Consider the following 12,524-nt stretch of genomic DNA (forward strand, 5'->3'; position numbering starts at 1 on the left):
GAGGCCTCGCCTCTCTTTGCCCTAGAGCTTAACAATTGAAAAAACCCCTCCTTGTGGTTTGAGCTTGAAATGTTCCCTGCCCGGTTCCCTGCTTTAGATAATTACCCTGAAACTTGTGCTTGCTTATGATCACAATACCCCTTGCTTACTGATCACAATCTCTGTGGCTTAGCATTCTTTCCGGGGTACTGTCATCACGCTCCTGGGTTGGTGACCATATTGGAGAGCCACATCACCTGAGAGAAGACTCCACGAAGACCTCTGGCACATTACATGGCCTCTGGACGAATGCCCAAATTTTCCCTTAAATATCTCAGGCTGCTGTGAGAATGTGAAGGCAGTTTTTGGAGGTGTTAACCCGTTGCCTTGTCAGACCACAGGTGCTCTGATAATAAACGCTTATTCTATGACCCAACTCCTGTGTGGGTCTATTGGCTGAGTGGCACAGGCAGCAGAGCCCCGGACTTGTTTGGCCTCTGGTTTCACAAGCACTATTTGCCATAATCAGAAGTGTCTGGAGGCTGATGGTAACCACTCTGAGCACCTCTTATAATTGCAGAAGTCAAACGTGACTTATATTCATCTTTTGTTATCAGCATATGTTGAGATTACAATTAATACAGTTTTTTCCTTTCTTGAAATGTGCATACATTTTTTGGCACCCTCTGTATGAATGCATACACGTCTGTATATCTTTGTAAATGTTTACATGGTTACGGAGGAAAATGGGTGGGTTTACATACCTCCGCAAAGGACAGTGGTTACATGATCGTGGTCAAGGCGGAGAGCAGAAGGCAAGAAGAAATAAGAATTAAACCAGATTAGCAAAATGGGAAAATATTTATGGCATATGTTAAATGAAATGTAAAAATCCAAACTCTTGACACTAGTATCATATTGTATGTCAACTATAATTTTAAAAAGTCTCTAGCCATAGTATCGCCTCAAATATATAAAACTGAATATGCATGTAACAGGGATAAAGTACAACTCGATTTAAGTGGTAGATTTTATCTTGGACTTTTTTCACAAGAAAGTAACACTGGAAAAAAAAGAAAAATAGATTAACTGTGTGTGTGTGTGTGTGTGTGTGTGTGTGTACATTCATAACAATCAAATGTGTATTAGAATAAATCAAGCAAACCCATTTTTGTCAATTTCACTGTCAGTAACACTAACGCAGAACATGTCCGTTCGGATAATTCTGTTGTGCACAAAGGGATGAATAACCCAAGTTATTTACTGATTCAAGGCAGACCTCATACTTGGTCAAAACTGCTTCCAAGCAATCCTGGAATGCCTAGTTTAGTGCAGTGTCACCCAATGTCACCTGTAAAGCTGACGTTGGCATTGCAGTCACGAAAGTAATTTGGCCTGAATCAGAAATGTAAAACTTCTTCACTCTATTTTCTGCTACACTGACTGCTAATGAACAAGCTGTTATGTACAAAGACAGGATTTATGCAATGCATCCTACCCCGAATCTTGTCCTAGTTCTTCTAATTGAATGGATTGCTTTGTGCACAGGTGCTTTGAACCCGGCTTCCCCAAGAGTCCACTGGTCCCACAAGCAAGCTAATTCAATTCTCCTACTACTTCCCTCAATTCACTTTACATTCACAAACATCCTGCCACTGGTCCTTCAAACAGTAAGCGCCAACTCAGACAATTGTAAACAGAAATGTAAAGCCACCATTAACACTGAGTGGCCATACAACGATTCAGAATGTGCTTAATAATTATTTTTAATACTATTATTCACTCAAAAATTATGAAATTATTTTTTTTCTTTTTTTCCCTCACCGAATTTGCGGGCTCCCAGGAGGTCTGGACACTCAACTAGAGAAGGAGATTTAGAATTTTAAGCAGCATATTGATGAAAGCAGCTAGCATGATAAATTACATCATCGAAGAGCCTGAGAGGAGGTCAACTGATTTAGACTGTTAGTTCCTCTTTCTTGAATTCAACTCTCACTTAGAGCTGATTTGCCTTGCAGTTAGGAACAATTATTAGTTCCTCTTTCTTTACTTTCACATTTTCCCACTTAGACCATTGCCCCAGCACACAATGCTATTTTGAAAATTGTGACAAAGAATTCAGCTTTAAATCAGCAATTCCATTTCTAGAAATCTAACTTACAGAGATATTTGGTTCAGAGTACAAAAATGTAAGTACAAGGATGCCTGAAATGGCAGTAGGATATTGTAAACATCCTAAGTGTTCATTGTTACATAATTAGTTGAATAAATTATCCAAGCAATGTAATACTTTGCTCAATAAGTGTTAGTTATACAAATTCTAGTAACAGCTACTGAAAAAGATGAACAGTCTAGGAGAAAATATAGTGAATGTGTATGAACAAAAAAACTACAAAGGGCCAATGAGCATTTTAAAAGTATCTCAACTTTGTTCGTAATAAATGGAAATCAGAACAAGATACACTAATTTCAATTTCTTTGATTGGCAACAATTAATGTTTGATAATCAATGCTTGTGGAATTTTGGGAAACCAGCACTCTCAACACTTTTATTGGAATGTTGTTTGGTGTAAACTCTCTAGATGACAATTTGGCAATTTCTATCAACACATAAAACAGGTACACCCTTTAACCCAGTCCCCGAGGCTTAAGGATTTCTCTGCGGATATGCTAGCAAGATTTGTTAAGTTTAATAACAAAGAGATTCTTGTAGCATGATTGGTAATAGTAAAATCAAACCCACACAACAAACAAACAAAACCCTAGAAACAAAATATCCATCATGGGCAACTGATTAAATAAATTGCTGCACATCCTAACAAATGACTTTTTTATGCAGGAGTTACAAAGATATAGTTATCTTGCAGTTATGGAACACTCCCCAAGATATAGCAACTGAAAAAAAGCAAAGTAAATAACTGTGTATAGTGTGATCTTTCTTGTGTTAAAAACAAACAAAAAAGAGAAAGATACAAAAGAAGAAATAAGTATACATGGTATATAGTAATTTTGTATGTTTTGAAGCATTAACTAGAAACTATTTATTTGGGTATTTAGGTACTTGGTATTTAGCCCACAGAAGGCTAAATTTCTTATCTTTTTGTAATTTTTTGTAGCATGAATTTTCTAATCTCATAGATATGTTTCTTTTAGTTTTACAAACTGTTCATTGTAGGAATCAGGGATAGGAAAATGTGATGTTTCTTTTGCTTGCTTCTTTGTGCTTTTCTATAAAATAAGAAGAGCTAATGTCATACTATTTTAAGAATATTATTACAAGCCAATAAAATGGATAATATAGACAATGTAGACCTATATTCACTGACACAGAAAACTATAAAGTCATGGTTTTTAATTTAAGAAAGCCACTTACAATACAACGAGCATGATATGATCCCACTTACATAAAATTATGGACGTATTTGTACCAGCGGGTTTTGACTGCTCAGAGATGAATGGAAAGAGCTTATCAGAGTGTGATGTGGTTCTCACTCTGCTTTGTAACCACTCTGAATTGCTTTAATTTTCTCAAACCGAGGATGCATCATCTTTGAACGTAGAGGATAAAAAAAATGTTTTACAAAAATTTTGACATCTACTTGATATCTCAGCAAACTAGAAGCTGGGAGGGAAAAGGGGAAAAGGGTAAGAAAATGATCTAAATAAAGTTATGTACACTTAGTGGCCCCCTACAAAAGCAGTCCTGAACAACTAGGAGGGTCCTGAAACTGGATGATTGTGCCTGTAATGCAGCAGAAGGGACTGTGTTCCCCAGTGTAGGGAGAAACCTGAGCTGGCTAGCTCTAGCATAAATAAAAGCGGGTCTGCAGGCACCAACACTGCCATATAATGAAAAAAAGAAAAATGAAAGAAAAAAACCTTTCAAAGTTGTATATCCACCCCAAAATCCCCATTAATAAGGCAGGAAACCTTATTGCTTGGAACATTTTCACTGCCAATGATGGTTTCAAATTTCTATATGAAAGCAGACTTACCTTTTGGATATAGCTAAAAACATATGTCATTCTGACCAGTGCTATGGATACAGGTAAATATACAGAAAAGCTCTAGGAGTACATACGGAAGCACCGAAGTAGGGAAATAGGGGTCAGAATGGAGGAGGTGGTCAAGGGGCCTTTTAACCTGATCTATAATGTTTCAATTTGTTAATAAAAGAAAAATATTCACATATCTCTGTTGTGGTAAAATGTACCATTATAATCATTTTTACATGTACAATTCAGTGGTACTAATAGTCACAATTTCGTACAACCTTCATGACAATCCATTCCCAGACTACTCTTCATCATCCCAAATGGAAACTTTGTCCATGAAATAACTCCCTATTCTGCCTTCCTCCAAACCCTGATAACCTCTATTCTACTTTCTGTCTCGATGAATGTTCCTTTTCTAGGTACTTCGTATAAGTAGAATCATTCAAATCATCATCATAAGAATTATCATGAAGGCCATGGGAAGAGTTGAGATTGTGTGTGAAGGTGGCCTATGTCAGGACTCTGAGGAATATCAAGACTTAAGGAGTGGAGAGAGGAGCAGGAATCAGCTAAGGAGACTAAAAAGAAGCGTTGAGAGTGGTATTGATTCACAGAAGCCTAGAAAAGAAAGTGTTTCAAGACACAGGGAGTCAAATAGACTCAATGTTTAATGGCATTTGGAGAAGACAACGCCTGAATCCCTTCACAGCAAGGATGGTTTCAGCCATTCTGAAATCTGTTGGCCATAGACTCCCAGTCCCCCAGACCAGTGGTTTTCAATGGGTGGTCCCCAGAATAGCAGTATGGACCTCACCTGGAAACTTGTGAGAAATGCAAAATTTTGGGCCCCACCGCATGTGTACTAAATCAGAAACCCTGGGGTGGCACCCAGCAATCTGTTTTAACAAGGCTTCTGGGTGATTTTGATACTCAGTAAAGTTTGAAGATCACAGCACTAGACAATGCTTAGATAGGAGCTAATAACCATCCCTTAGGAACCAACCTCTTTTCTAATAAACACATTTTCCTTTGAATTTGTTAATCCATTTTACTAAGTTGCTGGAGCCTGAGAGGTAGGATTTTGTCAATACCCCACATTTATTGTAACACAGATCCTATTTTGATTTTAATGTTCCTGTCCTACAGTCAACTACCTACTACTGATCCCTCTACCGGGTATATCTTTTTCCATCTTTATAACTTTGCTCATAACATCTAATCATTTATGGCATCTGCTACCTCATGGCTACTCTGCATTTTTTTCAGTTTCTAATCCTGCTAGTAACTGAACAAGACTCCATCTCATAGTTTAAATCCCTGAGTGTATAGAGCACATAAACAAAGTTGTTGTTGCATTGTGTTTGCAAAACAACTACCATGGGGCCAGCCCGGTGGCTCAGGCGGTTAGAGCTCCGTGCTCCGTGCTCCTAACTCGGAAGGCTGCCGGTTGGATTCCCACATGGGCCAGTGGGCTCTCAACCACAAGGTTGTCAGTTCAATTCCTCAAGTCCCGCAAGGGATGGTGGGCTGTGCCCCCTGCAACTAACAACGGCAACTGGACCTGGAGCTGAGCTGCGCCCTCCACAACTAAGACTGAGAAGACAACAACTTGACTTGGAAAAAGTCCTGGAAGTACACACTGTTCCCCCAATAAAGTCCGGTTCCCCTTCCCCAATAAAAATCTAAAAAATAAAAATAAAATAAAAAACTACCATGTTTCCCTGAAAATAAGACCTAGCTGGACCATCAGCTCTAATGCATCTTTTGGAGCAAAAATTAATATAAGACCTGGTATCATATCATATCATATATAACAAAATTGAGTGGTAAACACGTTCACCAAAACCACTTCTGGTTATCACATAAGAAGTAAACAAGTCCCAGGAAAAGAGGATAAAGGCAGAACTCCAGAGCAATGCTGTGAGCAGTCTGACTGGGCGCTCCGGCTCGGATCCTCTACGAGGTGCAAGCGGCGATACCAGGACTCTCCGAAGTTCTTCCTTGCAAGACCAGCTTGCCTCAGACCCGCCATGGGCCCAGTCGCCTCTCCCAGACCAGAAACCTTCTCCACCTCAATTGACTCTAGGACTTGGTTTGTCATTAAAATCTATTTTATCTCGTATAACCTATGGTGCTTACCAGAGCACTGGCCTCCGGGGAGGGGCACTGGTTCCCAAATAAAGTTGTGTTACTCACTCTATCTGAACCTGTGTGTCTGGACTTTGTTCCCCACTCAGGTCACAAGTATCAAGCAGGGATGTAAGACTCTGCCAAGGGGTTAATGTCCCCTTGACTTTCAGTAAGAGACTGAAATGTGGCAACTGCACTTCCAGGCGCTTGCAACACGGAGTGACATGGATTGTTGCTGAAACTGCAAGTTGGTACAATTTAGGAGAGTAATTTGGCATAATTTATCGAAACAACAGAAACATCTCATTTCACCCAGTGATTCCACTTGGAGGAATTTATCCTAGAGATGTACCTGCACACGTGCGCAGAGAAGTGGGGCCTCTCTCCCCAGGCGCAGGCCGAGCCCTGGCCCTCCCCACCCCAGCCCCAGGCCAGGCCCCCCTCCCCCAGCCCCAGGCCAGGCCCCCCTCCCCCAGGCCAGGCCCCCCCAGCCCCAGGCCAGGCCCCCCCAGCCCCAGGCCAGCCCCCCCCAGCCCCAGGCCAGGCCCCCCCAGCCCCAGGCCAGGCCCCCTCCCCCAGCCCCAGGCCAGGCCCCCCCAGCCCCAGGCCAGCCCCCCCCAGCCCCAGGCCAGGCCCCCTCCCCCAGCCCCAGGCCAGGCCCCCCCAGCCCCAGGCCAGGCCCCCCTCCCCCAGCCCCAGGCCAGGCCCCCCTCCCCCAGCCCCAGGCCAGGCCCCCTCCCCCTCCCCCAGGCCAGGCCCCCCCAGCCCCAGGCCCCCTCCCCCAGCCCCAGGCCAGGCCCCCCCAGCCAGGCCCCCTCCCCCAGCCCCAGGCCAGGCCCCCCCCAGCCCCAGGCCAGCCCCCCCCCCAGCCCCCTCCGGATCAGTCAGTGAAGCCCTGTCCGTGTGGCTTGTTCACACCGCTTCACATTTGAGTCAATCGACAGCAGTTGGGGAAGCCCTCGCAGCTGCAGCGTCTCGCACGCCCGCCCCCAACAGCGGCCCAAACCAGCTGCAACTTGGTTTTCTGTTTTTTTCTTCTCTTCAGAAAGGGAGGACGAGCGGCTCCGCCAAGCTCAGTGACCACGGCCTTGAACCGCCGTGCGCGGCCCGCGGCCCTGGGGGCGGGGCTGGGGCGGGCGAGGGCGGGGCTGGGGCGGGGCTGGGCGGGGCCTGCGGGGTGATGGCCAGGTTTGTCGCCACCGCCGCCGCCGCGGCAACAGGAACCGAGCCGCCGCTGCCACCGCCGCCTGGGTCGCCGGCCACCCGCGCGCTGGCTGCGCGGGGTGCGCAGCCATGGATGATTTCATCGTGATCTCGGACGACAGCGGCTCCGAGAGCTCCGAGGGGACCCGCTCGGGCCGGGCGCGGCGGCTCCGCAGGGCCCTGTCCCGGACCTCCGGCGCGCTGTCCCGCCGGACCGTGGTGAGTGAGCGAGCCGTGCGCCGCAGCGCCGCCTCCGCTCGGGCCGCGCAGCTTTGCGACCCTCGGCCCGGGCCGCTGTCCCCGGCGCCCCCCCGCCTGCCCGGGGGCGCCTCGCCGCCTTTCGGGCCACTCGGGCCGGGAAGAGCGCGGCGGGCCCGGAGGGGGCGGCCAGGCCTCCGGCTCCGCGCTGCAGCCCGAGTGGGCCGAGGCTGGAAGCCGCGGCGGAGCACATGGGCGAAGTCCGGGCGCCGGGGGTGGGGACCGCTACGGCGCCCAGCAGGCGGCGGGATCAGGCCGCGCCGCGGGCTTCCCCGGGCCTAGGGGTGCAGGGGACGGAGGGGCTTGCGGGGAGCCCCGACCTCGAGGCCGGGACGCGGCAGCGTGTAATTGCTTGGCTTGTGGTGGGTGCAGATGTGCGCAGGGAGGTAACAGGAGCCCGGGCTGGGAGGAAGGGAGGGCATTGCGGGCCTGGGCCAGATGGTGGCCCTGCTGCAGGGCCTGGCGGCCGAGCGAGGGGCCCGATTTTGGAGTTGCTCAGGAGGGGGGTTTATATCGCTCAGCAAACAGTTACCAAGCTCTAAAGGAAGGGAAACATCTCTCCCTGGGGCTCCAAGGTCTTTGTCCTTGCTAAGATGGTAAATAAAACATCTATGGTCTCTGCCTTTCTAGAATCCTCCACAGATATTTATTGGGCCACTACAATGGGCCAGATGTTTCAGAGGCTGGGGAAACAATGGAGAACACAACATCCGTGGTCCCTCTCATAGAAGGTGATATATTCAACAAGTGGCTGTTGAGTCCTCAAGGGGTGGGAGACGTACAGGCTTTCTGTCAGAAGACTCTCAAGATCACACTTCCGGTAACCCTCCCAGCCTCCCAAAGCCATACCCCAGAAACAGAAGAATGATGGTGCTCACTTTATAGATCTGTCATATACCATTAAAGGAAAACGCCTTTCTTCATATGCAGATATTCCTTCAAGACACATCTAACTTCTGCTCCCCCAATCCCCTTCCCAGACAGTTTGGTCCCTAAGCCTCCACAGTGAGCCCCTTCTGAGCCCCAGGTATCGTTCTAGTGGCCACTACAGAATGAATGGCATGCAAAAGCAATTAACATATAGTGCTTTGTTGCCATGGTTCAAGCAAGAGAGGTCAGTAAATCTCAGTAAAGAATTTAGATGAGCTAGAGAAGATTGTCAAGGTGGAAGGGATTCAGCTTGGGGAGTGAACGCATGTACCTAGTGCTGTGACGGTGTTGTAACAGGTGTTGTAACAGGCAGACGGTGTTGTAAGACGGTAGGTCCACAACAGATATTTGTTGGGCGAAAGAATGATTGAAGGAATGAATGGGGGAGAGAGAGCAGTTCTGGTGGATGCTTGACAAGTGAAAGCGGGTACAAGAGTAGTCGCACACTTGGAGTGAAGGAGATGCTGAATTCAGTCTGGACCTACTGGATTTAAAGTGCTACTGGGAAATGTACAGACATGGGTGTGGCCAGCCCAGAGACATTGATCTCCAGAGAAAAGTCAGGACTGGGAGAGATTTGGTAATCACCGAAGTAGAAAGCATCAAAGGCCTAATAGAGACAGTTCATCAAAGAGTACAGAGAGGGAAAAGGTGGAAGGAAAAAAGACTGCAGAAGAACTCACAGCTGCCTTTGCTCCTGGCTCCTCCTGTTTCCTACTGCCCCTTCTTTCAGTCCCCCTTGAACATGGTCCTCCCTGCCTGCTTCCTTTTGTGCCAGCTGTTGTCCCTTTCCCCGTATCCCACCTCGTCCAGCTTCCTTCTTCAAGAGCACAGATGTCATCCTTAGCCCAGTCTGTGTATCTGTGGTGGCCCTTCACAATAAGTGGGTGCACTCTCAAACTGCTCCCCTCCTCATGACCACCCAACCAAAGCATTTTGATCTTGAGCCTTCTGAGTTGAAGAGAAATGAAAGCAAGTTGCAGAGAGTAGTTCCCAATTTAAATCATCTTCCTTCCCCAGATATTTTTACTCTTTTCTAAAAAAAATCCAAGCTTTTCTCCTTTTATCTGTCTTGCAAATTAGATAGGGTGATAGGAGAACCACAGACAGTTTGGTTAAAAGTTCAGGGGCATTGAGAGACTTGGCTATATTGAGATATAATTTCATACCATACATAAAATTCACCCATAAAATTCCCTGAGTTGTACAGCCATCACCACTATCTAATTTTAGAACATTTTCTTCACTCCAGAAGGAAACCCTGTATCCTCCAATAGGCTCTCTGGGTTTTTTTTAGGTACACAATCATATCATTTGAAAAATAAAATTATCCCATTTTAAATTATAAAAAATATTTTAAAATTATAAACAGAGGAAATAGGGGCCCGGCCCAGTGGCTCAGGCGGTTGGAACTCGGTGCTCCTAACTCCGAAGGCTGCCAGTTCCATTCCCACATGGGAATCTCAACCACAAGGTTGCTGTTTAGATTCCTCAATTCCGGCAAGGGATGGTGGGCTGTGCCCCCAGCAACTAGCAACAGCAACTGGACCTGGAGCTGAGCTGCGCCCTCCACAACTAAGATTGAAAGGACAACAATTTGACTTGGAAAAAAGTCCTGGAAGTACACACTGTTCCCCAATAAAGTCCTGTTTCCCTTCCCCAATAAAATCTTGAATAAACAAACAAACAAACAAACAAAGGAAATAATTCAGGCAATCAGTAAGAAATCACCCATGTCCATTCCCACTCTCCAGAGATAACTAACAGTTTTTGTGTATTGTTCCAGAAGTTTTCTGTGTGTATACACAAAAATACATTAATGTCTAATTTTTTTCCCAATTGAGTCTTACCAACTTTTTTAACCACTGCATATATTTTCAACATTTAAAAAAATATTAGTATCTCATTCAAACTATTGTCCATTTGACTCACAATCATATTCCCAGTGCATAACATGGTTCCTGGCACATAGTGAGTATTCCATCAATAAATGTTTTATCAGCTGCATCTTATGCAATATTTTTTAAAAATCACAATTTATTTAACAAGTCTCTTACTGAATTTAATTTTTCTTTTGTATTTCAGACTATGATGTGATGAACTCTCTTTCATGGTCATAAAAATGTGTTTTTATGACAAATTTCTTACAGTGGAATTTTGGAGTTAAAGAAAAATATCTGTTTATAATTTTAATATCTACTGCTGTTGAGGATATAATGTCATTCTTTGTGGGATCAATTGGAATTCTGTTTGGAATTTGTTTGATTTATAGATTAATTAGGGAAGAACCAACACTTTTTAAATTTTAAATGTTTTGTTATAAAAGTTCTATGAATAGACAATCTGAATAGATCTATATCTATTAAATAAATTTAATCAATAAATAACCTTCAAAATCAGAAAGCACTGGCCCAGATGGGTTCACTGGTGTGTTCTACTAAACATTTAAGAAAGAAATTATACCAATTCTCTACAGAAGATAGAAGCATACTGAATACTTCCTAACTCATTCTGTGAAGCCAGCATTACCCTAATACCCTAAAATGAACCAAAGACATTACAAGATAACTACAGACCAATAGCTCTCATTGAACATAGATGCAAAAATCCTCAATAAAATATTAGCAAATTGAATCCAACAATGCATAAAAAGAATTGTGCACCACAACCAAGAGGAATTTATCCCAGGTATGCAAGGCTGGTTCACCATTTGAAAATCAATTAATGTAATTCATGACATCAACAGGCTAAAAAAGAAAAATTACATGATCATATCAATAGATGCAGAAAAAGCATTTGATAAAATCCAATCTCTATTCATGGTTCAAACAATGAAAACAGCTCTCAGCAAACTAGGAATAGAGGGGGAACGTACTCAACTTGATAAAGATCATCTCCAAAGAAACCTATAGCTAATATCATACTTAGTGCTAAGAAACTTGAAACTTTCCCACTATGATCAGGAGTAAGTCAAGGATGTCCCATCTCACCTTTTCTTCAACATTGTACTGGAAAGCCTAGCTAATGCTATGTAGGAAACAAAAATCCAAAAGAATTGATAAAATAAACTCATGGAACTAATAAATGATAATAGCAAGACTGCAGGATGAAAGGACAATTTATAACAAGCAGTTACTTTCCTATATACCAGCAGTGAACAACTGGAATTTGAAATTAAAAACAGATTACATTTATACTAGAACCTTAAAAAAAATGAAATACTTAGGTGTAAAGTCTTACAAAATAGGTACAAGAGCTGTATGAGGAAAACTACAAATCATGAGATCAAGTAAGTAGATTAATGGAGAGATATTCCATGTTCATGGATAGGAAGACTCGAGGTTGTCAAGGTGTCAGTTCTTATTAACTTGACTATAGATTTAACGCAATCTCAATCAAAATCCTAGCATGTTATTTTGTGGATAGCAATAAACTGATTAAAGTTTACATGGAGAGGCAAAAGACTGAGAACTAGCCAACTCAATACTGAAGAAAAAGAACAAAGTTAGAGGACTGCCACTACCTGACTTCAATACTTACTACAGATTACAGTAATCGACTGTGGTATTGGTGAAAGAATAGACAAATAAATCAGTGCAACAAAACAGAAAGCCCAGAAATATAGTTAACTGATCTTTGACAAAGAAGCAAAAGTAATACAAAAGAGCAAAGATAGTCTTTTCAACAAATGGTGCTGGAACAACGGAACATTCACATGCAAGGAAATGAATCTAGACACAGACGTTACACCCTTAACAAAAATTAACTCAAAAAGGATGATAGATTTAAATGTAGAATGTGAAACTATAAAACCCCTAGGAGATAACATAGGAGAATACCTACATGACCTTAGCTATGGTGATGACTTTTTAGATACAAGACCAAAGACATGATCTATGAAAGAAAGAACTGATAAACTGGACTTCATTAAAATTAAAAACTTCTGCTCTGCCAAAGACAGTGTCAAGAGAATGAGAAGACAAGCCACAGACTGGGAGAAAATATTTGCAAAAGATACATCTGATAAAG

General features: G+C 43.7%; 1 protein-coding gene across 4 annotated transcripts in view; it reads left to right on the plus strand.

Moving 5' to 3' along the window:
• Positions 1 to 7,262: 7,262 nt before the first annotated feature.
• SIMC1 (SUMO interacting motifs containing 1) overlaps positions 7,263 to 12,524 on the plus strand; it is a 46,217-nt gene continuing 40,955 nt past the window's right edge. For 2 of the 4 annotated variants that reach the window (XR_013992338.1, XM_081034839.1), the window contains exon 1: positions 7,266 to 7,526. Coding sequence is in view for 2 of the 4 variants with exons in the window: in XM_081034839.1 (XP_080890965.1) it covers positions 7,398 to 7,526 (129 nt within the window). In the remaining 2 variants the exon portion in view is untranslated. Of the gene's footprint in view, positions 7,527 to 12,524 lie in introns of all 4 variants that reach the window. The other 2 variants (XM_081034837.1, XM_081034838.1) reach the window with 2 other exon arrangements.

Source organism: Rhinolophus hipposideros (genome assembly GCF_964194185.1).
Source record: "Rhinolophus hipposideros genome assembly, chromosome: 23".
In the NCBI taxonomy this organism is placed as follows: Eukaryota; Metazoa; Chordata; class Mammalia; order Chiroptera; family Rhinolophidae; genus Rhinolophus; species Rhinolophus hipposideros.